This window comes from Nesoenas mayeri, assembly GCF_963082525.1.
Source record: "Nesoenas mayeri genome assembly, chromosome: 17".
NCBI lineage: Eukaryota > Metazoa > Chordata > Aves > Columbiformes > Columbidae > Nesoenas > Nesoenas mayeri.
The window spans coordinates 3821830-3849457 of NC_137565.1; the positions used below are offsets into that span (position 1 = coordinate 3821830).

At 39.4% G+C, this 27628-nt stretch overlaps 1 protein-coding gene across 5 annotated transcripts; it reads left to right on the forward strand.

Annotated features, from left to right (window-relative positions):
- MPHOSPH9 (M-phase phosphoprotein 9) lies at positions 1-27537 on the forward strand. Of its 5 annotated transcripts, none has more exons than XM_080355122.1 (24): positions 1-199; positions 2379-2508; positions 3401-3551; positions 4920-5009; positions 7934-8454; positions 9538-9661; positions 11684-11774; positions 13032-13138; positions 13562-13687; positions 14490-14926; positions 15854-16012; positions 16961-17048; positions 18280-18495; positions 19337-19384; positions 19757-19821; positions 20113-20214; positions 20777-20914; positions 21618-21760; positions 22559-22723; positions 23042-23162; positions 23779-23882; positions 24682-24893; positions 25404-25472; positions 26514-27537. In XM_080355122.1, the coding sequence occupies exons 2-24, from the start codon at positions 2405-2407 to the stop codon at positions 26613-26615; spliced, it is 3483 nt and encodes a 1160-aa protein (XP_080211248.1). In that variant the 5' UTR covers positions 1-199; positions 2379-2404; the 3' UTR covers positions 26616-27537. The 5 variants fall into 5 exon arrangements, with proteins under 5 accessions (XP_080211248.1, XP_080211246.1, XP_080211250.1 ...); XM_080355120.1 differs by having other exon boundaries at positions 21618-21793; positions 26514-27536; XM_080355124.1 differs by having other exon boundaries at positions 14646-14926; positions 21618-21793; positions 26514-27536.
- Positions 27538-27628: the final 91 nt, after the last annotated feature.

The window sequence follows — 27628 nt, forward strand, 5'->3', positions numbered from 1 at the left end:
GCAGAAGGCGCGGCCTGGCGCGCGGTCAAGACGGCCAATCATCGAGCTGGGCTCTTCCTCGAGCGCCCCCTACCCCACCCCGTTCGAAACTCGGCCGCCAATCGCCGGGAAGGAGGTGGTGGGCCGCGCCTGTTTACCGCCTAACGGCCGCTGGAGGAGGCAGCTGCGGACGCCTCGTCGTGGGCTCCCGGAAATGCAGGTAGGAACCGGGCGAGCTCCGGGGACAGCTGGTGGGGCCCAAGCCGGCAGCGCTGCGGCGTTTGGCCGCATCCCAGCGCCGCGAGGCCGCCTCCATCGCCCCGCCCCTTTCCCCGATGAGTGGCGGGCCTCGCAGCCAATCCGAGGCGGCGGCGCTGTCAACATCCCGGACCGCGAGGGGAAGCTGCCCAATGGGAGTGTAGGGGCGGAGCTTCACCTGAGGGAGGGCGGTGGGGGCGGAGTCCGTGAGTGGGGGTGCAGGTCTGGGGGAGGGGAACCCGGGAGGCAGAGCCGAGGGTGAGGGGTGACCGAGCCTGAGGGGCCGAGCTGGAGGGAGGGGGTCACTCATGAGACGAGGGAACCCGGGGGGTTGAACGGAGTTGGGGAGCAGGTCACTGATTGAGGAGAGTCTACCGTGAGGGGCAGACATGGCGGGAGGGGGTCACTCGTGAGGGGACGGGGGCGAGGGAGCTCCCTGAGGGGAGCGGGGCTGTAGAGCACACAGGCTCGCTGTCCCTCCTCGGGGAGATGTGGGGCAGCGGGGACCGAGGTGCCGTGTCACCCCTGCGCGCAGAACCGCGGGCTCCGGGGCTGCGCTGCCCCGGCTGTTTCCATCTAAATCTGCACTGATAAGTCGAAATATCTTGCATCTTATTTTTATAATCCTGCTCCTTTATGTAGCAGCTTGGCCTTACGAGGACTGTTCTGCGCTATGGAAATGGTAGATGACAGCTTAGCTGTTCCTTAGCCCAGTTATAGCTCACTTAATATTTTTTTTTTTAGTGCAAACAGACTTCTAATGAGGTTATGAAATGAGGCTCTGCCACAGCGAAGTCCCACCCATGCGCTGTGCTGCTGCGATAGGCCACCCATGATTTCCTCCTGGGGAGGTGGGGGTGACTGATGCAGCCCCCACCATTGAGCTGCTCCAGAGGCACTTGCAGCTTCTGCTTTATCTGTCAGGTTCGATGCCTGATAACCTTCAAGTTTTCTGGACTTCTGACCACTAGAAAAAGAAGAAAGGCACCTTTTTAAAAAAAATTTATTTCCCTTAATTTATCCCAAGAAGCTCTTCCAAAGGGATATGTGTATCTGTATACAAATAATGAAAACTTACATCTCTAAAGCCAGTAGCATGCCCTTGCAATCCCTTAAAGAAGAATGGTTGTACTTGGAAGGTGGTGTGCTTCTTTAAGGCACCAAGGATTTATTCTTAGTCTTATCACAGACCACTAGGATAATATTTCTTAATGTCTTTTCTTGTTCTCCATCCGTGAAATGATTGTAAGGTTTTTCTTCAGTGTTAGAACACTGGATGGATTCACCAGGGTGTAGAAGATGCTGAAATAAGCACTATAGAAGAACTGATTAATCAATGTATTTCAAGTGTTTTCTTGGTGAAAGTGTGGAAACTGGAAGGATATTTTAGTCTCTCTACAGCCGTTCTTGTAAACTGCTGCTGTAAGACCATCGTACAAGTAGTATTTATTTATTTATGATGCTTTCAGTTAACCAGCTGCTGGTTTTAAGTGCTGTGGGATTCCTGATTGACTACATTTCGTTGTTAATTGGTAAGAAATGTAGCTCAAAACAGTTTTAAAGCTTGTTAAATTGATGTTGTATACTAATAATAAAACAAGCATTCTGTGGTAAGAGAAGCCAAATATCATGTACACAAACAGCTGTATAGCCGAATTGGTTAACTCTAGTCTTAACTCAGTAGGTCTCAGGTTTTTAAAGTGTGTGTTTCTTCCAGTGAAGACGCGGACTCCCATTCAGCAGATCTAAACACGTTGACAGTAGCCCCTTTCTCTATTAACTGTGTTTCACACTAGTCTCAAAAACAGGGGAACCTCATATTTAAACAGCAGTCAAACAAAATACTGTTGTACCTGGAGTGGTTTGGTTCAGATGCCCTTTACAGCCCAGTTTAGGTGTGTAATGCACAACGAGGAATCTCTTTGGGATTTGTAGGAGTCACAGCAAGTACGAGGCTGCTTATGTAGCACCTGTTGGCAAACATAGCACGGGGCAAGGAAGAGAGGTTGGTTTTGGAATCCTGTCACTTTCTGGGGTGATTTGGCTGAAACATCCATCTCTTTAATTAAATTATGTTTCTTCAAACAATAAAGTCAAATGGCTTCTTAAATTAAGAGGGTGATACTTCTTTATACTTTCAGAGTAATGTCATACTTGAGCCTAAGATATGGAAAGGGGTGATGTGAATACTGGACAAGAAATCCCTTCATCTTCTGCAGATTCTGATGTCAGAAATACCCACAGCTCTGTCTACAACTTCAGTTGTACCAGGTAATGTTTTGAAGGAATTCCTAACAACTATTTTTATTATTTTTGCTCTGCTCAGTTAGTATGTTTTTACAGTAACGTTGTTACTAAGGTGAAACTATATGTAATATTCTGCAATATATTTTAGTGGCCTTTTAAATTTGCAGGTATAATCCTGACTGAGAAGAGCTTTACAGAAAGAACTGTTAAGTCTCCCTTAAACTTAGTAACTTCCATTGCCTTGTGTCTCTTAGAATGCAGGACAGGAAACCTGTCTTGGACAAATTATAAGACATGGCTTTTTGGAAAGATCATGCGTTACGCCAAGTCATTTGTAGAGATCAGCAGCTTAGATAAATTGAACAGTTTTTCTGTTCAGTGCCCAGTGAATAAGAAGGGCAAAGGTGGACTAATGGCCTAAGCAGCAGATTAGGAGAAGTTCTTGACTGACCTGTTAAGATGGGAATTACAAGTCGCTTACTGCGTGTGTAACTCTCAAAAGGAGGCAGTAGTCTTGGATTTCATAAATCGTTACGCAGAAGCTTCTATCTGTAAATGTCCGACCTCAGAATCTATGAAGAAGCACACAGGTTTGAAGAAAAGTTGTATTTATTGACAGTGGTACTAGCGTGCAGTAATATCTGTGCTGATGATGCTGTCTCTCTTGGAAAGCTACTGTGTTTTAATGGTATGTAGGATAAGAATGAAGCATGTTGTGGATTCTTTGACATTTTCTTGTAAAACATTCTTATTCTTATGAAGGTATTGGTCTTTTTTTTCAGCATGATAAGAATCACAATGTAAATTAAGTGTATAATTCTTTTATGGCTGCGTAGCATATGTTATTTTGGCCACTTTGTTGTACAACTGGCCCAATAAATAATTGAAATGGTTTTTTTTCCTCATGTTTCGCTAGGAGTCCCTCATCCAGTTCCAATGGAGTTTCTGGTTACTCAGGGAACACCAGATCCTCATTAATGTCTGGGTCTGTTGGGCTGCTCGACTCCTTCCTGCAAGACATCCACAACATTGGAGATGGTGACTCCGAAATCGTGAAGAGCTCTGAGGTATTTGATGTTAAGGTTTATTAAAAAAATACACGCATTATTTTATTGTCTTTGCATTTTGGAAGACGGATCTAACGATATCATTTAGCAGTAAGATCCGTATATATATATGTGTTTATTCTTCATGATGGGACAAATCCTTTTACAATGTATGAACAAATCACATGGATGGATTTTATTGCAATTTCATCTTAGCTTTTTACAATATCTCAGCTTTTAATCTTGGTGTTTTCCAATACAGATGTGAATATTCTTTTTAGAGTTACAGCACTTAAAGATTGCAAGTTTTTCAACTGACAAATTCAGACCTTTGAAACTGTAGCACTTCAAACTTCCCTGAAATGATGCTGGGAATTAGAAGATTTCTTTCTAAAAATGGCTCTGTTTTAGTTGAACTATTTATAGATTCCGTTTGTGAAGATGTGTAGATGATAAGTTTGTTTCCAGATTTAAAACAACACCAAAATCATAATGTAGGTTCAATGAGCTAATTCTCTCAAGCTCTTTTTTAATGTTTTGTCCTTTTTTGTTTTAAATTTTATCATTATTTTTAGTCTCCGTGAGGAACATCAGGTTTCCACACCATGGGCTTGTGCCTACAGAATTTTTGAGCTTTCTGGCTACGGTCCATCAAACTGTCTGTTGACAGATGCTTATTTTGGTGCTTTTTAGCAGCTCCGAGAAAAGAAAATAGATGTCTGTGTCTATGCACATGCATTCTGTGTCCCTTGTCCTATGCTTCAAGTATCAGGCTCCATAAGCATTAGCATAAAATAGTTGTTAAAATTCAGATTTTACCACATTTTAGGGGTATATATTTGGGGTTTTTAAACTATCTTTTTGTTTTCACTAAATGGTTCTGCATTGGGACCTTTAGCTGGATTGTCGAAGGGAAGAGTTTCTTACTGAAGTGAATGGTTCACTGGACATAGGGATGTTTAATTATCAATTTTAAAATTGCCTATAATATATTGAACTGGAAGCAACTTTTCCAGCATTTGACAGTACTTTCCTGCCAGCTATTTCTACTTTCAGAGTAATTTGATTTTTTAAAATTAGAATAACTATTTTCCCTTGTTAGTTCATTGGTTTGGTTTTTTTTTAAACCAAACTTAAATTGTAGAGATGTGTTATCTTGCTGCCTAGAGGGACATTTTTTTAAGTGAGTGCATTCATAGCGAATTGTTTCCATTGATTGACATGCAGGGGGCTGCATGTATTATGGGGTGAACAAGGACAGTGCTGTTACTAAACTTTGTATTATGTCGACACCCAAGTATAAGATTGTAAAACTATTGTATATCTAGAGTAAAAGCTGAGTGATGCATCATGACCGTTGTTTAATTATTTTACTTTGTGATTTAATAGACAAGGTGGCTACAGTTATTGAGACTGGTAGAAAAACAATGTCAGGAACAAATAGTTGCCCAGCAAGAGCAGTTCCACCATCAAATCCAAGTAAGTAATGATTTGTTTATGTAGGTAGATTAGGCTGAATGTTGATTTTCTCCCCGCTACTCCCCTCTAAAACAATACACTACGGCCTCTGGCACTCCTATGTTTTTCTGTAAGTGTATCAGACCGGCAGTTAATGGAAGTGGGTGACTGGAATGTCAATTTACAGGATGCATATTTGAGACAGCTTTGGCTAATTAACAAAATAACCGGGAGAAACCATTTCAGAAGTAAAGATTCTTAGATTATTCGTTTTCAGTTGTTCTGTTTTCACAAATGTTTGGTTCAGAATGCCCACATGATAATTGGATTTTTGTAGGTACAAGCTGTTTTTTATTAACTGTTAGACTGTATCATTTCTAATTTTCTCTTCATTAGAAAATATTATGCAACTTGTCATTCCCTCATCTAGACAGTAGCACAGGAAAACATTCACTGTAACTTGTTTCACCCTTCAGTTGAACAGTCTCCTTTCTAAGAATGCAAAATGACCCATGTGAAGATTCACATCTTTGCTGAACCATATTTATCCAGTAAAACAGAAGACATGTATATGTATGTATGAGAGACAGTAATTCTATAAATATATAATGCTTAATGTCTTCATCATTTTGGTTGCTGTTTTTCCCTTCCCTTTCCTGACGCCCTCTACACTAGTAGTAATCAGCAGTTCCTGAACTGAATTAACGAGGTACTGTCCTTTTATCCTTTCTCCTGTTTCTCCTGCTCCCATCTCATCATTTTTGTCCCACTGGTGTTTCCTTCCTCTTGTATTTCCTTCCTCTTGCTCTAGTGGTTTGATTCACGTGTTGTTAATCCATTGTGTTGGCTTTGCCGGTCTTTGTCTTTATGAATAGGAAAGGCTACCTCTGGAAGAGCTGAGCTTGTGGTATCAGCAGGGATTTACTAACTGCATGAATTGCCACGCTAAATATAAAATCAACAGCTGTAACTTAGTTGTATGAGTGCATTAGAAGAAAACAGATGGAGCTATTCCAAACTTCACCTGGTATAGCAGTGACCTAGTGAAAATACTGACATACAAGCAGCTCAACCCATTCTAATAAGAGTGATGAAAAAGGCAAACCCAATAATCTACAGTTTGGGGTGGAAAAGCAAGATGCCGCATTAGCATTGACCTGACTCTGAGATAAGGCTTGCACTGCGCTGTGTTCAAAGACCCACTGTGCTTATAAAAATACGTCTTCATCCGTGTGAAAATATGGATTAGCAGACCTTGAGTTCATTTTGGAATCCGTGCGGTCAGTCCTTGGTTTGTGTGATTTATACCCTAGATGACTAGTGTGCTAATGACAAACTGTCACCACCTGTAGATAATCCTGAGATCAGACTTTATTGAAGAGGACTTAAACAAATGGTTACCTACAATCCCTAGACTATAGAGAAGTCATCTCATTTTTCGAGAGCTTTTCTTCTCTTGGAATTATTTGGGACTATGCATAGAGAAGTGCTATTTAATTGGAATAGTAGCCTTTCACTTTTTCCACACAAGGTATTAATAACAGAGATTAAATGTCAGCAGAGAATCTGATCAGGTTTCCCCCCACCACCTCCAATTCTGTTTGTTCCCTTTTGTTGTCCCTTCCCTACTTTCCTTGTCAGAGTTGAATCACAGAATTAAAATGCAAACGATTGCTGTGGTCATGATTGAAATCATCAGCACAACAAACAACTTTGTTGTCGCAGAAACTTCATCCCTGTTTTATTTTTTTATGGCTTTGTTTTTTTCTTTTTGGCTTAGACTGAGCTGAAATTCAATAGTTAATTCTATCACAAGTTAGTAAAATATTAAGTTTGGTGCTGACTAGTGTTACATGTAGATTTCTCTCAAATTGTCTTATTTTTTATTTCTTACTTTCGGAGAACAAATGACTTTTGTTCAATTTGTGCTTTCCACTTGCTATTTGTATGTGGGTAATGTACTGTAGTTCTCTGAAAAAAATAGTATTAGAGTTCCATGGTAAAATTATTGCAATTCTTTATTTCTTTTTTCTTTCATCCCCTGAGGGAATTAGTTTGAAATGTATTCTTGAAAACAACTACATCCTCTGGTCTTGTGCAGTAAGAGTCGTGCGCTCACACAGTCAGTAATGTGGGTAGGACTCTGCAGAAGTGCTGCTCGCTGCCTGAAGGATGCGGCCATGGGCGCTACCTGAAATCTTTTTGTAGCCCTTGCCAAAAGCGTTTGTTGTTTCTCAGAGCTGTTTGCCAGGGCACAACTGTAAACCTTCTAAAAAAATATTACCCATGGAATATACTGAAATAACTCTTTGCAGACATTGTAGACTAAGGAGTAACCTGTTTAATCTGGTGATCTTGTTACGGGTTTGCTCCACTCCATCAGATACCAAAACAAGCAAAATGTAGATCTTTGTATTATATGAACTGCCTAATAACATATTATCTAAATCAGATATTTTAAAGTCAAGTTTTACGCAAATAATCTTACAGAGGTACATTATTCCTATTAGTGTAATAGATATGGTTTATTCTTCCATTAAAGCATCCTTGCAATCTTTAAAAATGTCTTTCCAAGTCATAAATTTTTTTAGGCTTAACTTTAGCAAAATACTTTTGTCTACTTCTGATACACACATCGCTTGTTGATAGTTCTTTACCTGGCTGGTAGGTAACTGCGATTCTGAAGGCACGTAGTGAATACATGCATGCGTGATTTTTTACATTAATAAGTGAGTACTGAGACTTGTAATTCACTGCATGGAGTTCAGAATTGTTACCATGCACATTTTACTGTTAGCGTATGTCTACTTTATGCATGAGATGTCTACACATTGAAAACTGTGAGTTATTTGAAATTCTCTCACTAATAACATGAAGATGCATAAAAAAATAAATGTGATTTGTGGCATGATCTCATAGGAATGTTGCCTTTTGTTTTCCTGTAGCTGATTCAGGATGAGATAAGGCAGTTGGTGAAATTACAGACCAGCAACTGGGGTGCCGGCAAGAGCAGAAGTTTGCCTGCCAAGCTTCCAGACAATTTCTCATCACTAGAGAGCGAAATGGGGATGCGTTCTGAAGTCTTTGAAGAAAACGAGTGCATTGTCAATCAACTCAGATCAAATGAGGCGGAAAGTCAGCCAAATGCATCTGATCTACATCAAGAATGTCTTGGAAATGATGCTTCAGTGAATTGCGGGCACGGTACATGTTCTGCCTCCGAACTGAACCCTGGCACATCGAACAACGTTATCCAGTGCACAGACTGCATGGAGAAAACTTCCCAAGGACAGGGTGATGCAGCAGTATTGCAGAGTGACGCAGCGGTAGCCAGTGTTCCAAAGAAAAGAGAACTTTACACCTCAAAAAAGGAGGAAAAATTTTTGTCGGGAAGAAGCAATAGTTTAGGTTTTCCTGCTGAATCTGAACATAAAGTTGATGAGGCTCAATGTGGAAAAAAACCCAGGTAAGTGATCAACTTCCCAAATATGTTCATTTATTGTAGACGATCCCCATTCAGTAAATAGCTGATGGTAATTGGAAACATGAAAGAATTGCATGATTGTAAACAAAAAAAATACTATGCTTCTTGGTAGAGAAAGTTATTTGTTTAGCCTAACATTTCTGTGTGATGCATATTTGCATCTGCAGTGTTTATCTCTTGTAGATATGTTGGGGAGGAGAATGTGAAGTCTGCTTTGTACTGCAAATTTTAGCTAAGATCCAGTTTGCATAGTGTTTATCTGTGCACTGGAATTGTAAGTGTTGATTTTCAGTTTGTTACGACTGACACTTTGCTGTTGTGCTCAACCAGTCTTTTTTGCTGGTCTATATGCATGCATTACAGTAATAAATTGTATCAGACAACAGCCACATGTTTGAAGTTTTTTGTTGTGTGGTGGGTTTTTTGGGGTTGACCTTTTTTTGTTGTTGTTTCGCTCTATTCAAGAGGTGGGTGGATCTACCAAGGGTTTTTTTGAGAGGCTGGCCAGCTGATTTGTTGACAGCACTGCCCAAGGACTGCTGTAGTTGCGCAGAATTTAACAATGGACTTTACCCTCCCTGTCAGATTGGGCTGTAGTGGCGGCGGCTCCACGTGCTCACGAGCCGTATCAGAGCCCTTGTGGGCAGCGAGTTGCCTGCGAGTCCCTGATAGGAGTTTGCAGAGATAAAAACTTTCCCTTGTTTGTAAAAACAGAGAGTCGTGAAAATGAACTTGCATCTTGCTAGTATGTAATAAAACACAGAACCAGCTTTCTTTAGAGAAATTAGTTTGGAAATGTGTTATCTTGGCATATAGGGTAGATCAGAACCCCATTGATACATTCCCTTCTGGCTTTTTTTCCACTATTTTGATTCATGTTGCAGTGCCATGAAGGGAGTAGCTGCAATTCATGGACTTCCAGGGAAACTTAGCGCTAGAGAAGCTCAATTCAAGAGTGTGTTTCAGCTTGAAAAACCTTTCTAAGACAGCTTTTGAAATCATTCGTGTCTCCACTGAAAATGGCTCATGTACTTAGGGTGTATGTGTGTGTTTCTTACCATCTAGTAAATCTTTAACATCATGGGCACAAAAGTTGAGACAAAACCAACCAAAAAGAATAAACGCTGAAGAAGTATGTGTGAACTCTGTGCATGAAAATGAGCAAGCAAAGAAATTACCCCTTGACAATGTAAGTATCTTTTTATTTTATGATGTTTTTCTAATTTTATTCTTGTCACTGGTATTTTTTCAGTGTTCAGCATGTGCCTTCATACTTAGCTTTAAGCATTTGAGTAGTGGGGTTCCCATTTATATGTTTGAAGTTAATATGGTCAGAGTTTACTTCTTGGATCATTCTATACTTCCTCACATGGCTATTTTGGCTTGTTTTATTTGTTGCCTCAGTTTTGCCATAATTTACCTAAATGGCAAATGTTCTTTCTTTATAGAAATAATAATCACATTCTCAATTAAAGCTTCGGGTCATGCTAATTTATTGTGCCATATAATTTTTGGAAGGACCTTTGATTTCAGCTGGTAATGTCCCTTTTGGCACACACAACTGTTTGTGGAGGCACTGGCCACTTTGTTCAGGACAGACAGTGTTCTTCCACATTGGGATTTTTAAGGCACAAGGATTTTTTTGCTTAGTTTGGTTTGGGCTTTTTTAGTGTTCTTAGCAGCCTCTTATGCTAAAATCCAAGCTTTTTTTCTTTTGGTATTGTTTTTATGAGAATAATACATTCTTTTCTGCCTGTGTATAACTATGACTTGGCCAAATCGAACTGCTCCAAGCACAGCTACAGCACTAGTTGCTCAAAGTATCCAACCCCCCCAGCAGACATTTAGGAAATGAACCAGCTCTTTAGAAGCATTTGTAGTAATGCCTATTGCTGTAGTAACTGTCACAAACCTCTCTCCTTATGCTGTTTTTAAGGAAATAACTCCTGCAACTCTGTGAATGACTCCACCTACAAGAGGATAGGAGAGTTAGCAAATATGAGTCACTTGCTTCAAGGCAGGGGCTGTTTTCTTCGCCGTGGTCACGTTGAGGGTGATCCAGAAAGGGTAGGAGCAGCGGCTTGGACTCGCTGGCTCTTCTGTTGTCAGCTGTTACTCTAAGGGGATATTTCAAACCAGGAGTCAAATTTATCTGCTGTGGATGGTTGCTTTTCTTTCTCAGCTTTTGAAAATACCTTAATCTTTCTATTCCTTTGTAAGAATTCACTTGATACCCCTTCATTTTCCTTTCTTCCTCCTTAGGCAAAGGAGAATACCTAAATAAAAACATTAAGAGGGACAAAATAGCTTTGAGGTGAGATGGTACTTCATGCAACAGCTTCAAAAGCTTTAGTTCTAGATTCTTTTTTATTTTGTGTTGACTCAATGGTTCCTTTCCTGTTGTAGTCCTCAGTTGTATAAGCTGTGTAAATTTGCCATGTACATGACTCTTAGGCTGCTGTCTTGGAACAAAAAGCCCTATGTACAGTAGAAAAGAGCAATGTGAGATGAGAATTTCAAGCCAGCTGCCGTTACTCAGTTGTTCTTGTATCACTGTGTTACATCAATGATGCTTCTTCCTTTGATTAAGAACAGGAGAGTTGTAGCAAATCTTTAATTCTGTGAAATGTTTTTGGCATGTGTTTAGTTCCACCCTTTTCTAAGTTTCTGTAATTAGCTGCAGAGGTTGCTTAGGAAGTCCGGAGTGAGGAGAAGAAGGGTGTGTAGTATCTTGTCTGTCGGAAATGACAGACACTGTTTACCTCCCAATTTGTGGTAGGTGGAGTCATAACAGCTGAATATAAGAAATTCTGATCCTAAGATGAGGGAAGAGTAACCCTTTTTTGGTAGATCATCCCATTATGTACTTGCATCTCTTAAGGAGCAAGAAAGTTTAGACAGCTGTCCAGAATGCACGTTTTTTAACAGTTAATCTCAAAAATGCTCCACAAACAGACAGGCGGATAACTTGGAAAATATCAGTGTCTTTAAATTGTGTGGCTTAGCTTATTTCACCTTTTGGCTGTGATTGCCCTCAATATAAATTGTGTATGTTTGAATCATGCTGTATAGTGAAGTTTAATCTCTTTGCTTTAAAAGACTAGTAACATTTACATGCAATATTTTAAAAAATGGTACCCTTTTTAAAAAATTCTTTTCCTTCCTTGTCTTGCAATTTTCCTTATTCATTGTTTTTCCTTTGTTGTTTTAGACAAACCATAGCGGTGCTGCTTTGCCACCTTACACTTTTTACCTCAACCAACCTAATGAAAGTCCGAATTCCGTAGTGTCTGAAGCTTCAGGTATAGTTAATTTCCTGCACTTATATTTCTTTTCCTCTTGAATTCTCATTTTTTAACTTTCTTGCTACAATGCAGCTCCAACAACTTTGGGGTTTGAGCACTGACAAGCTATTAAACTTTTGCTACAGCACAATTCTGCTTTTCTTCCTTCTGCATTTCGAGCTGATGGGAGCTCCCGCGTGTCACTGCTGGCAGATATAGGACATGCAGTGATTTCTTTCTTCAGATTTCTCAATATTTCATAGCTGAGCTTTATGTTTAAAGCTCTTTCAATAATGTAATTGTTACTAAAGTCATGGTGGGGTACCAAGCGACCTTTCAAATATTAGTATCGCTGGTCTAGTAGTGGCAGGAGTGCATGGTGACGGGGTTATAGTTCTTGTAGGGCAAGGGGAGGATTCGATGATTGTGTGAATAAACAAGAACAAAACAATGCAGTGTGTGTGATTGTTTAATCGGGGTGAGGGGTGTTGCTTTTTTGTGTTTTAGTTTTGCTTTTGAGGGGTAGTTGTGGTGGGTTTGGGGGGGGGTTGGCGTTTGGGTTTTTTTGTGTGTGTGGTTTTTTGTGTGTTTTTCTTGTTGTTGTCGTGGTGTTTTGTTTTTGTGAAAGCCAAACAACTAATTCACACATTTTGACTGTAACAGGGTGGATTCATTTTGGTAACAAGCAGGGGCACAGAGATGCAGCCCTGCAAACTGTGTATATTTATTGCTTCTTCACAACCCATTGAGAGGGACACGTATAAGAAATTGCCATGGGATCGAGTCTGTATCTGTTCCTCTCATGCCGTCCCTTAGTCCCGGTAGTCTGCTTTTTGCATGTTGTAGAGCGCTGCTGAGAACCAAACTCAAGAGTTTGTGATACCGAGTGGCTGTGGAGGATTATTCCTTGGATAACATGAGCTTTAAGCGTTGTACTGGAATCAGTAGAAATAGGAAAGTTTGTGGTACATGAGGATTTGTTCTTTGCACACAAAAGAGTGAATCTCTGTGTTTTCACTGATTTAGAGCCTTCGTTACTGACGCCGTGCGATGTGATACTGATCATGAGGCCTGTGCTTTGCGTTGAGATTTTTTGTAACTTCTGGTAACAAATGCTTGAGTGAGATTCTTAAGCAATAGATGCAAATAACTAATACAGCATTCTTGTAAACTTACAAAGTAAAATCTTACTAATAATGGGCTTTGGGATTCCTGTTCTATAGCCATTACCTTGAAATCTGTAATGTTTTTTCTTTAATTGTTTCTTCTTATCAGGGCTTTCATACTGGAAGTTAGATGAAAAGGAGATGTATCACTCTTTACCAGAGAATTTCAGAAGTGAGTTTGCTGATATTTTCTCCACAAAAGCATCACCAGATCAGGTAAACTTTGCACGTGTTTTAAAAGTTGTCTTACAGTTGCTTCTCATCTTTCCTTTTTTTCTGCAATGGAAAGATGTGAACTTCTCCTTGTGAGCTCTTTCATTAGCTCAGTCTCTCATATTCTGGTTTCTTCTTATTCATTTACCCTCACTAAAGTAGCCTGGAATTTATTAACCACTTTTTGTCATTTGAAAGAAATCGTTGTATGGAAGGTAAAAAGAAACTGACTAGTATATTAAAGGTGGATGTGCCTCATGAAAGACCCTTTTAAAAATTGTTTGCATTGAATAAAGCTGCCTTTAAAAACTACTAAATTAAGTTCTAACCGATTTATTAGCTAAACTCACCTACAACTTGTTTATCTATATTGGAGGCGGAGGATTGTGTTCATATCAACTAATGTAGCAATTTTTCCTGTTGAAGTTGTCTTCTGCTGACGAAACAAAGCTCTCGTCATTGAAAGATATTTATCATAAAAGACAAAGGGAGAATAAGCAGCTGCCGGACCAGAATTTTATGCCTTCTTCCCAGTCCAGTCACCCACCAGAGGTAACAGTCATTTCTGTATGTCTCGGTCTGAGGATGCGATGGGTTACAGGCTGGTTTCACATTCACTGGCTCCTGCTGCCACCTCCAGCATGATGCTGGGACAGCAATTTGTGCAGCCGTGTGACGAACCAGACTGGGAAGGGATCCAGCGAAAAGAACCTCCAAGAACACGCTGGGTAGAGAAGGACCTTTGCTGCACAACCTTGAGGATGGCGCAGGAGGAATCTGCTCACGCCGAGGCTGCAGCTGCAGAAATGCAGGTGGAACTGCAGTCACAGAACTGGGGTTTTCGTACTACTTCCCGTAAGACCAGTTCATTCCACCCATAAAACAGAAGAGGCACAGGTTGTGGGAATATTCTTTATCATATTTCTTTATACAGCTTTTGGTCTTGTACAAAATCCAGTAATGATGGCTGCTGTGTGACTAACTTGTTAATATAATCCATGAAGTGATTTTTGTAGCTGTACAAAGTTATGATTTGAACTTACAAGAAGGCATTATGGTCCTTCTCTTTACATAACTGAGATTTCAGAGGTTTTCTAGACAGCTACAGATGTTAGATATGTCTTTTATTATTAATGGAAACTTAGAAATTCAAGTTGCAAACCTTGGGAATGTGTATCGTCATCTCAGCTGTTACAGGTCACTTCATCCTGCTTGCCGCTACCAAATAATTGTAGTAATATTCAATACAATTCCTGCCATGTATTGTATGAATTGCTGATATCTTCAGATAAACTCCATTTCCAAGAACGAAAGTTAAATCACAATTTATTTAGCATTATAACTTATTTCCTAGATCTTGACGTTGGACCCAACCCTGCACATGAAACCAGGTCAGCAGAACCCAGGACGCTGTTTTTTCAATATTCCTGAAGAGCCGACTCCTTTTTCTCCAGACTCTATGGCAGAGCCTGGGTTTTCAAGTCATTGTGACACAGACTCTTTTTCGCAGACGAGTAATTCATCTCAGTTAGATGATTCTCCCCAGTATCCTGCCAGCAGCAGAGCTGCGCGTTTGGACCTCTGGAGAAACCACCCGTTCCAAAATGAACACCAGACCAGCTGTCCCTTTCCAGTGGCATATACGGATGCTAATAATGAGAATTTAGTCAACGCCGAGGAGGAAGAAACACTGACTCTAACTCCATCTTCTGTTACTCAGTGTGCTGACAGCAGTTTGCCAGAATGCAGCCTTTCAGTGACATCTGTTGAAGATCCTGTGATAATGTCAAAGTAAGTAATTTGGTTTTTCTTTTTTAAAAGTTGTAGAGTTGGTACTTTCATGAAAGAAATGAAACTTAACTATAGTAGTGAAACAAACAAAATGTGAGTTGTGTTTGCTTAGGACATAGCTGGATGTGGCTGCTTTTTTTTTTCCTGTTCATTATTCTTCTCCCCTGCAGATGGTGTATAAATAGAACAGTCATTTCCCAAGACTTACAGTTGTCTGTCTTTAGGCTGTACTATTTAATCTTCTTTAGACCATACTATTTAATCTAAGGCACAGTATTTGTTCTCTGTCTTCCTTGGATGTCAAAGCATTAACTGGAAGGCAAAACAATTTGCTGTGTTTTAATGCTTTGGTTATTTCTGTTTATACATTAAAATACATTCTTCCTTCATAGGCTGCATGAGGGAGGCAGTTTAGGCAGAGAATTTCAAAGTTCTGTGGGGTTTATATTTTCCTTTTTGGAATCAAATAGTGGGAGAAGCACAGAATTACCATACTTAGGAAAAACAAACAGCCCCCATTCATTATTGACGCTCTGATGATTGGCACATGGACAAGCAGCTGGGGCGTATATTGCATATGTGAGGGCTTATGAAGGGGTGATGGCTTCAAGATAGTTCAGTGTCTGAACTATCATATTTTAATTTTGCGTGCATAGCTTCTAGTGCATAGCAAAAAAAGGAAGAAAAGGGAAAGCTTTGTAGTTGTATATATTTGTATATATTATTAATATGAAGACTTCTACGCAAGCCTTAGGTGTCGGACACCACTGCCTTAGGTGATGCAGCTTTCTTTGCTTTTGTACGAGTGCAACAAAGTTCTGCAAGAGAGATTTATGCGCTGAGTTTCTCATGTGTGAGTGGATACAGCAACGCATGCTCATGTGGATAGCTGCAAATATTTGGTTTTGTTCTTAATTTTGAAAATAGGATTAGGCAGAACTTGAGGGAGAAGCATGCTCGCCACATAGCTGATCTACGCGCTTACTATGACTCTGAGATACAGAGCTTGAAGCAGCAGCTTGAGGCAAGCCATAGAACTGCTTCATCTGAAGACCTGGAGAAAATCAATCAAAATCTTGCTGACAGGTACTGTTTGTTAATTGTCCTCTTCCTCTGTGACATGGTACCCTTCCTGCTTTAAAAACTGAGCATGCTTGTTTAGAATAGCTTGAAAAGTTTGTCACTTTGCAATTCTGAACATTTTGTGCCTCTATGATGCTAATATTTTCCTATTAAATATAAATTTTGTGTCATTTAATGCAGCTATTTAAAATGATTGTTAGGCAGCAAGCGTGATGTTTGGACCAGAAGTCTTGTTTGACCTGATTTTTGCCAGTATAAATTCTGCTCAAGAATGGCTGGCAGGCTGAGGTAGCCCTAAACAGTTTGTAAATCTGTGCTGTAAGATCGTTATCACCTGTTGTACTGGTCAACATCATCCCTCTTTACCTTTCATGTAAAAATTACAGGTGATACAGGAGTTTATTGTTTGCTTTTTAAAGGCAATTTGCCAGTCAGTGCTCTTTGACCAGATATTACAATGGGAGCGTGTGTGCCTCACCTGTACCAGTTAGCTATAGCTTGAACGTTTGCAATATAGAAAAATCTGATGTGATTTTTATATCATTATCGCTAGTCTAAATACATCTTACAAGCTTTGACAGCTAAAATACTTTACAAAATGTGTGCCCTTCAGAATAATTGAAAAAGAGTGTGGGTAGCTGGGACTCTTTTGTACAGCTCTGGTGTGTCGTCTTTATTAAAAGTGACTTCTGAGCAGTCACTTATGGAGTTCAAGTAGCTTGCGATATGATCTCAGTCATTAATTATCGCACAGCGTCATCAATTAGCTGAAGTGGAGCTCTGCTCTGGTGCATCTCAGCTGCTTTTGGTTCTGCGGCTCTTCCTCTCTGAGCCATCTGGATCTCTGCACGTGTTCCTGGTTTGCCGCAGCCCTTCCCAGCAGAGACACTGGCTGTACATCTATTATCTTAAAATTGCAAGAGATTTTTCTAATCTCTGTCTTCTGAATAGGTGCGACCATTTAGACGCGGCTCTGAATGAAGCAAGTGCTCGCATAAAAGCCCTTGAAAATAAGAATAAAATGCTAGAAAATCAAGTGGTAAGTGTATGTTCTTAACTTGCTTTTTAACTAAAAGGGTAAGAGAATGCACCTGTGCATTATTGAGATCTGTGTTTCCATATATAGATATTTTAAAATTTTCAACATTTCTCCTTAATATATGACATCAGCCAATATGTTACACCGGTGACTTATCTAGCTGAGTTTCTTAAGATTCCCTACTTGAATCATCACCACTTTTGCTTATGAACAACCTTTCTATGTTATCAGGCATCAAACGAAGTTTACCAGTGAATTATTCTGATGTGTTTATGATGTCTCTATTTTATTTTTTGTAATCACTTTCACTTTGATTTATTAGAGCTGTGATAAAAGCAAATCTCGTCTGTACTGGGACAAAAATATTGTCTAAGTATATTTCTACAGTCTTCCTGGCTAGGGCAGACCTTTTTGCTTAGGACTGCATACTAACTGACAGGAAGCTCAACATGAGCCAACACTGTGCCCAGGTGGTCAAGAAGGCCAATGGTATCCTGTCCTGTATCCAAAAGAGCGTGGTCAGCAGGACAAGGGCAGTGATCCTTCCCCTGTGCTCTGCATTGGGGAGGCCACACCTGGAGTATTGTGTTCAGTTCTGGGCCCCTCAGGTCAGGAAAGAGATTGAAGTGCTGGAGCGGGTCCAGAGAAGAGCAACAAGACTGGGGAAGAGACTTGAACACAAGACCTATGGGGAGAGACTGAGGGAGCTGGGCTTGTTTAGTCTGGAGAAGAGGAGGCTTAGAGGTGAGCTCAGCACTCTCTAGAACTACCTGAAGGGCAGCTCTAGCCAGGTGGGGATTGGTCTCTTCTCCCAGGCAGTCAGCAATAGGACAAGGGGGCACAGGCTTCAACTCTGCCAGGGGAAGTTTAGGCTGGAGATTAGAAAGCAATTCTTTGCAGAGAGAGTGATCAGGCATTGGAATGGCTGCCCAGGGAGGTGGTGGACTCACCATCCCTGGAGGTTTTTAAACTGAGATTGGACATGGCACTTAGTGCCATGATCTAGTAAACCGACTGGAATTGGACCAAGGGTTGGACTTAATGATCTCTGAGGTCTTTTCCAACCCAGTCGATTCTGTGATTCTTTATACATCACAGAAATGAGCTAAAATCTTGTTTAGTTAATATACAGATGTACCCTTGTTTCCTATGCAGAGTATTTTAGTTTATGCTTTGTACTGAAATAAAAATCTGGTAGGTAAGGATTATAATGACTTTTTTTCTCTTCCAGGCAGACTGGAGAGAACGCTTTTATGCAGTCAGTGACACTTCCAAAGTTTTGCAAGAACGCATTGAAGAAATGCGCACCACTAATAAAGAGAAGGACAACACGATCAGTCGGCTAAAATCGAGGCTTAAAGATCTAGAGGAAGCATTTGAAAAGGCTTACAAGTTATCCGATAATAAAAACACGAGGCTAAAGGAAGAAAATAAAATGTTTCAGAATGTAAGTAGGAAAACGAGCAGTGGTGTTGACAGTTGCACAGCAAGTCCTGGCTTTTGGAAAACTACGTAGAGTTTACATTGTAAAGTCTTAATGTACAACTAAGAGAAGAGAAATTATTCAGTTGATTGCTTAGCAGGCTGGGTGGCAGATGATACTACAGACCTAATAAACAGTTAAAAACAATTATCGAAGACAGCAAGTGTTTACCTGATGTGATAACACTTGTCAACATCTGTCTCTGGTATTTTATTACTCTATGTGCTATTCGTTCATTTTAGTTTTAGAGGTATTACAGGACATTCTTTTGGAACAAGTTGTTTTTTCCTTTTTCAGGCTTAGTGGGAATGGACTGAATTTCTTTCATAAGTCATCACAGCTTCTTAAATTGTTATTTTTGTGTATGACTTTAGACTCAATCAAAAGAATTATTCCTTTGATTCTTCAGTAACAGCTTTATGGAATGTTTAAATGGATTGGGAAAATGGGTATTAACTGGAAGAGCTATTTCATGCTTTAACTCCTTTTTTACGATTAAAATTTCAAAATACCAAGTCAGCTTTAAAGTCGTTGAGGAATTTTACCGGTTCGTTCAGCTCCTTCAGTTTCTTTAGCGATAAATAATTTGAAAATGAAAAATACATTGTGCAAGTAGCTCTGTCTCTTGTTCTAACTTTTTTGTTCCAATTAGAAGATGCTAGAACTTAAAAAGTACTATTAAAGTACACTGTATTCCTTGTAGTGCTTCTGCCTGTTAGACAAGTGATTTAGATGATTTGATAGCAGTTAACAAAACTGATAATTTTTTATAGTCTCAGCGTGGGTTTGTGTGTTCTCTGTTTAGCTTTTAGGAGAATATGAGTCCCTTGGAAAAGAACATGAAAGAGTAAAAGTAAGTACATGCTGGTGAATTAAAAAATCAGACATGCAAAATATGGGATAATGTGCCATAGAATTGAGTCAACTTGGGTATTTTGAAAAAGATCAAACTGAAAGATTCATATTTATTTTAACTGATGGCTTCTTACTACATCTTCAGAGCCCGGGAAGGGGAAGGGAGGGAGTTTGGAATGTATCATTTTCCAGTCAGAGACACCAAAAATACTGCCAAGTCAGCCAAAGGAATTGAATGGACCTCCCTTTCAAACAGGGAAGCATATTTAGCAAATCATTTTCAAGACTGATGTACAGTTACTCATTTTTCTTTTAATGCGCTTCTGTAGTTTCTCGTCTTTTTACTTTGTTTTTCCTTGTGTGCTCGTAGGACACGTTAAATGCAACTGAAAACAAATTGCTTGATGCAAACACGCAGATTTCTGATCTGAAAAGGTAAATGTGAAACTGTCTTACTACTGTTTTAACAATATGAAATATTTACTCCTAGATTATGAAGGCTGTAGATCTTGTACTTTTAATTACATCTTATGAAGCCTTTCATGGTGCTTTATGTTACTTTGTACACGTTGTAAAAATCTTTTTTTAGGAGAAAAATGTAGTGGTTGCTCTTGCTCTTCTCTTTCGCCCAGAATATCTGAATAAAAATAGTAAACTCTAAGAAATATGATCTCTTTTATGTCTTTTAAATCACCTTATAATGCATCTCCACTGCTTCCACATTAGGACCATTTCAAAACTCGAAGCTCAGCTCAAGCAGGTAGAACATGAAAATACATTGAAACTTCGCCATATTACTGAAAGTCGTTTAAGAACCTCTTGTGCCAAGTAAGTGAATATTCCAACAACGTGAAAACAGGGCGTGTGTTTTCCAATACTTTTTAGTGGGTTTTGGCTAAAAATGGATAAAGAAGATGTCAGTCCATAGCCTAAACTGGATGAAATGTGTGTGATGTAATCCAGAGATTTCATACGCCAAGAAATTATTAAAAGCAAAGAAATACTTTGGATAATGTATATGTGACTGGGTGGACTGTCTCTAGTCTTCCTAAACGGATGTTTGCTTGTGCTCAGCTGCTCATCCGAACAGGGGTTCCTGTGCTCAACAAAGATTTCAGGAATAAAATCTCATAGTCCAATTAGACATTAGGGGTTTTCTTTGTGTCATTGATTTGGAAAGCTGATTACTACATTTGATGTGTCTAGAGATTGTTTCTACAAGTGTCTTTACAAATATGTTTTAAAAAGCACTTATTTCCTCCACAAGTTTATAGTATATTGATTATTGTGTCTGTTTATCTAGAATACATAGCTGGATTATTTTTTTCCTTTAAAAAAAGAGAAAAAACTCCAGAGCCTTTCATAAATGTGAAGTGGTTTGTTCCCACAGCAAGTTGGCAACTCCTGACGTCAGCAGGCGCAAGTGGCTGATCCCAGGAGCGGAGTATTCCATCTTCACCGGCCAGCCTTTGGAAGCGCAGGAGAGCCCCAAAGATAACAGATTAGAGGAAACCTGCATTCCTTCGAGGTGACTTGGGTTCCTTCAGTAGCCACTATGATGTAAAACTGAACACATCTAAAAATAGTCTTATCCAGGATTGACTAGATTTGTGTTTCTAGATTTTGTACGAATTTAATGGAGTTCTTAAAAAATGTCTCAATGTTGTCGGTGCTATACAATTCCTTAAAAAAACCCCAGCGTTCTTCCTTTGCGAACCTGGCGTGAAACAAGCAGCTGCAGCCTTCAGTACTTCCCTTGAAATATCAGAAAGCTTCAGCTGCATCTTGTGCCAGTGTCTTTATGCTCTTCATATTCTTGTCCAATTCTACTCCACGTTAGGACACGGCACGCTCTGGTGTGTTGGATGTGAGCTGTAGCGCTGGGCTGCAGCTTTCCACCAGCGTGAAGCTTCACGTGTAATTCAGGGTGTAATTTAGTAGTTTGCCTTCTGACTCAGAAGTTTCTAAAGCCTCTGTCAGGACGCATTTGGTTCTAAGAACATGTCAAGTCACCAAATTTAACTCACGCTGTTCTACTTTAGATTCTTGAATTGGCTATAATGCAATTGGCTGAAATTAAAAAGCGCACTTAAGATTCTTGACTTGACGACTGGAAATCTCCAACTGAATTTCTCCAGGTTTTTGTTTATTCAGCTAGTCTTTGGATATATGAAATAAAATTAAAAAATGTGATCTTTTTTTTTCCCCTCCACCGCCTCACACTCTTTAAGGCACCATTCTCCTCCTGAAAAAGACTCCTCACAAGAAGACTCTTCAACAAACACAATAGAAAAGAAAGAAAATGAGATGTCAGAAGCACCAATTATAAAAGCCTTTAAAGAACTTGAAGAAGGAAAAGCATTTAAAGATTGGGGTACACAAACAGAAAAAGAAGACGCATCAGCTAGTAACTTTTACTTTTTATATTCGTGAACTTTACTGGCTTTTCTTTGTTTGCATGTCTTTTGGTTTTGTTATTCTCAGCATTGAAGTCCATTAGGCTTGAGTGATGGGATAAAACCAATTTTAGCGTGTGAACTTCTGGAGTGTTCCTAAGAAAATTCAAAATGATATAGCTAAGCGACTTGTTTAAAATAGAGGGAATGCAAAGGTCTCAAGCTAGAGAGTAGTTAATGTCCTTTTACTAAGAATATCTCAGTATTTATAAACAGTTAATGGAGTCCCAACAAAGCTCTGGCTGGCAGTACGTCTGTTTGAGTTTGGTTCTCATGGTGTTGTATCAGAATGTTGTTAAGGCAGCTGGTGTGTGTGCTGCGGGACAGCACCGAGCGGTTCTGACAACAGTGGTTCAGGAAGCCTTGTAATTAGAAAACACCGAGTCCTTCTTAAATGCTTATATACGTGGTTCAGCCAGGTATGCAAACTCTCTTTCCCAAAAGATGCTTTTGTCCTGCTTTCCGCTGTCTCTTTATTAAATCAGTGCTATTTAGCATCGTTTCTCCCACGTGTGTTGCAAAGCACCTTTTTCATGACTTAAACTGTTTCATGAATACGATGAGCAGGACGTGAGACTTGAACAAAACAGCACAAATATGTTGACGTGGGGCAGTCTAAGTGCAGTCTTTGTAAACCAAAAGCAGGGCACAGGAGAGTATTTGTGAGTTCTGGTATTGAAAAAGACTGTTTAATATAACTTTTCCCTCTTCAATAGAAACATCCAGTCGACGACAAACTGTTGGCTTTGTTGAAGCTTCTGTAGTTGCTAACCGATCCCCAGAGAAAGGCAAAGACCCACACAGACCGAAACGCTACAGCTCGCCAGCCAGCCAGAGGTCATCGTCCCTTCCTCCTTCCAACAGGAAAGCAAATACTCCAAGTAAGTGCTTTTTTGACGCTTGGTTTCCGTTACTCAAAGAGCAGAAGCAAATAATAAGAGGCTGCTTTAGAAGAAAGAAAAATGAAGACAGGATTATTCTAATAGTCTGAAAAAAAAGTGCCTGTCTATAATAATAGAAAACGTGTGAATTCTAAGTTTATTTTCATTTTTCTATGTTGCGTTGCACTTTTCTTCTAATTTAAGCAAGCATACAGGCATTTGAAAAGTGTTCTGTTAAGATGTAAGCGTCTGATCACAAGTGGGAGATACGGCACTGCGAGAAATTTTAGGTACTTAAACACACTTTGTCTTTTGCAGCAAGGAGAGAGATCATGTTGGCACCAGTGTCTGTGACGTACAGCCCAAAACGATCTCCCAGAGAAAACCTCTCTCCTGGATTCAGCCATTTGCTTAGCAAAAATGAAAACACAGTAACAAGGTACCAGTTTTGTGAACATAATTGTGTTCTGATCATTATTATAGCAGCAGTATGTATATGCAGCTTTAAAATGAATATAAAACTAAATTTTAGTTTTTTTAAAGTCTGGCAAGAAAAAACAAGACTGATTTCCCATCTTTAGCGTTCACCAAGATGAGACGTTGGGTTTATATTGACGCAAGATTGACCAGTGACAAAGAAGTTACAGCAGAATTGTTGTGTGCGCTAAGTCCAGCTCTATGTGCTGCTTATCAGGAGATGAAAATACAAGTCTAAACTAGTACTTACGTACCCGTTGTGGCACCTACCAGCACGTTAAAAAATACACAGACTTTCTGCTAACTGTACTAGATACTATGGTTTCTATAGAGATCTTTGCTTGGCAGTGCTCGTAGAGTTTGGGAACATATGTAGCTGTGAGATTGAAGTGTGTGCAAACGGGTAAATCAGGGTATGGTACTGTTAGCAGTAATCGGGAGACTTGCAGTGCCTGTGGAATAGCAGTCGTTTGATAAACCATTTGTTTATTTAACCAAAACATGAAAAAGTAGAAAATATTGTCTTGGTTGCTACATCATTTCTGGCAAGTAATTGTCGTGTGCTTCCTGTTCTGTAGGTTTGATATACTTCTAGATGACCTGGAAGCTGGTCCTTCATCTACTTTACAGCACAATAATCCAAGAAAAAGGCTCCAGTTTCTCTCACTAGATGATGTGGAAGGTAATCTGTCAAAGTGGGGAGAACTCTCTATTTTTTTACGATAATTTCTTCCACATTGCTAACAGCTGCTTAAATAGAATGCTGACACTTTACTCTATGGAGTCCAACTTTTTAAAATGCTCTCAATCTTGGCTTATTCCTGTAGACAGAGAAATACCATTCGTGCAGTATTTTATTTTTATGTATCTGTGTGTGGGCACAAACACAATGGAATGAAAAAATAATTAAATTGAGAAAGAAGGGCAATATGTTTTCATATGCTTAACTCAGTTACACAATGCATTTCTTAGGAGGGGCTGTATTAAGATGTACATACTCAGTCATCCTAATAAAATTCTATTGCTAAACATTGCATTACAGATAGTGAAGAGTAACTAGAATAAAGCCAGTCGTTGGGGATTTTTTTCCGAAGTGATTGGTGGAACCAAATATTTTATCACTTTTGTAATTCTTGTCACAATGTTATTTTGTTTTTATTAATGCATTTATTGAGACGAGTGTTTTCATGACAACTAGTCTACTTGGTGATGTTTAAAATGTACCAGTAAAAGTCATTCTTAATTAGCAGAGTACAGTAATCTGTTTAAGAAAAAAATATGCTGTATTATAAAGATGGTTTGAAAGATGACCCCTACAAATGTTTCACAATCCGCTGAGAAGTTTGCTCGAGGCTTTGCTGGTCACTGTCCTCAGTGGATGTACCTCCAAGATCACGCTGCTTTTCTTGTTGTTTCTGTCCTATGTAATGACTTCACAGACAATTACAAAAGAAATAAAAAGACCCCTGTCTTGTTGTTAGGAAGGCAACACTCAGGTGTCAGAACCAACTCTTGTGCTGAATCCATCAATACGGGAATGAAGAAGGTGACAGAGTGGGACGAAAGGAGCGCAACGCAAAAATCTGAGCCAGTGCCACCGCCTTGTGAGGGGGAATTCAAGTACGCAGCGAGGATTGCGACTCTGGCCGACACAGAGAGGCTTTTCGATGAGCTGACTCAAGAAAAGCAACAGGCAAAGATTATCTTTATTTTAAAGCTGGGAGGAAACATAGTTGTTGTACGAGAGGAGAGGGATGTAGCTGTGCAAAACACCGATGAAATCAATGCACAGTTTCTTGTGTTACCCCAGGAACGTGCCCTTATCGTTCCCTGCTCCGCTCCCCATGCTCCAGTCCTTTTCTGTCCCTAACTGCATTAAGGGACAGTCACTTTAACATGAACACAGTATGGATGGAAGGCTTGGAGTGAGTTAACTTCCATCCTTAGTGGACAATTCTTTAAATCAGCCTTTCAAACAAGGAAGGTTATTCTGGGAACGGAGAGGGCTCTATTTGAAGTGGCTGTATGCTCATGGATGGTGACTTTTGTTTCAGATTTATATGGTAAAATAACTCAGTGTTTAAAACCAACACCAGACATGTATCTGTGATCTATACACCTCACCTCTCTGTAAGATTAGTGAAGAAGGTCTATATTTGCTCTTGAAACTGTAATTTACAGCTGAAGTGTTTTCTGTTATTAGATTGAGGCTGCATTGAGTCGAATACCTTGTTCTGGTGGAAGAATGACCTTGCAAGCAAGAATAAATCAGGTGAAAAAGCTTCTATGTATGACTGTTCTCTTAAGTTGCTCTTCCCCAATTTGAGCAATGTATAGTGTGGGTGAAAGTTCTGCTATATAATAAGCACAATTACTATGGGGATTTTTCTATACCACTGGGTTCCTGAATATGGCTGAACTTTGAATCTGCATCAGAGATGTTCTCGGTTCCCTGGACTTTGCTGCATTAGAAGATAATCGGGAGGTTACTGCAAATTAATTATAAACACTCTCAATTGCTATGTAAAAGGTGTAAGTTTGAATAAATTGTATACAAGTGATTCAGAAAATAATAATTAGCCCTGCAAATGTTTGATTTCCATTGCCCTGCCACAAACTGACAACTTTTGTATATGTGTATATATATATGCATATAAAGAAAAAGTCTGTCCTTGTGATAACAACGAGAGGTTCGTTTCTGTCTGTCTCAAAGTATAAAGAAGAAAATGAGGAGGCACAAATAAGTGATGTAGGTGGAATACAGGAGAGCACCGCCTTTGGAGAGCTCTGCCGACTCCTGGAATAAAAACAAGTGTCTCAAAGTTGTGCTTTAGAGGACTCTGCAAAACCTTCAGCTTCAGCATTTCCCAAATTGTAATCCCAGGGTTTGTTACCAATTTCTCAATTGGAAAAGTCAATCCTGCCACTCAGCAAGTGGTCAGATCTTTCCTAAACGTGTCTCGCTAACGATCAGCCTGTCCTAATTCTTGTCAAGTTTATCTCATTGGGTTTCATAAGTGACATGGAAAAAAACCAAAAACAAACCCCAAAAAACACCCAAAACAAACACCCAAATAGCTGAAACAGTTTCTAAAAAAAATCCAACAACCCACAAGTGCACACACATATGTAACAATATTATAATATGAAACGTTTACAGGTGTGCTAACAGAATGTGAGTCATGTGCCAAAAGGGATACCAGTTGAATATAGGAATAATGGTAGTTTCTTCATTTTAGAAGGATCATTAGATTTTCTTGTATGTTATTAAATCTATTTTTTACATTGTTTTTTCTTTCTCTGTTTCTTTTAGGAAGCCCTGGAGGATCGCTTGGAAAGGATTAATAGAGACCTGGGGTCAATACGCATGACTCTGAAAAGATTCCATGTTTTACGTACCTCTGCAAATCTTTGACAATTCTCCTGAATGCAAATATGCTTTTTTTGTTTGCACTACTATGTAATTATGCACTCAGTTAATGCAGATTGGTTTGTATTTTTATAAACCCTCAATAGTAGTTTTCCAACCATGTTACCCTTTACAAACAGCAATATTTTGTACTTTGAACAGCCACCTATATTTTAAACATATTTTTGTTACACTTGAGAAATCAATGTTTATCCTGTAATATTTTTAGAAATATTAATTATTTTTAAATAGCGATATTCGATTTATAACAAGAATAAGAAATGAAAAGGCAGCTTGTTTTCAGAAAATGATAGTGTTACCCTTTTGCACTTGGTTTTCCTCACCATTTTATAAATATTTATGGTATAATGTAAATATTAGCCAATAGGGAAGTTTGAACTTTAATACAAAAAGCAACCTATGTTAAAGATAACTCCTGTTAGACGGTAAATCCTTTTAATTTAAGCCTTGTGACATGGATATTTTTCATTGTGACAAAACTGTGAACAAGACCTTCGTTCTGGCTGGGCCGGCTGCAGATCAGTACGTGTTTTGCTGCTTCGGTTGCTGCTGCCTGTTAGGAAAATATTGCTCGAAATCATTTGATATTTCCCAACAGTGGCAGCGAGTTCTGAGATTCGTGAGAGGAGCAGCAGCCTCCACCGAGCAGCTCCAGGACCGTAACTACTTCACCCAAGTTTGTTTTAATATGCCAGTGTTCTGCTCGCACACCTTTCCAAATGAACTCCGAGCTGTATTCGTGAAAATACATTTGTTTTTTCTTTGTAAAAAAAAAAAAAACCAAACCAAAAAAACATTTGCTAGTTGGCATGTTGCTGAATTATTGTCTGACATTGATATTTTTGGTTTGTATTTTAATATTAAATAAATTGTTTAATTAGATTCTTTCCTCCTGCCCATAGGACGATAATAGGTTCTGGGATATTGCATCAGCGATAATGTAGGTTTTAATGATATTGTGTGTTTCAGATTCTGTCCTTGTTCAAGACGTTGAGCCA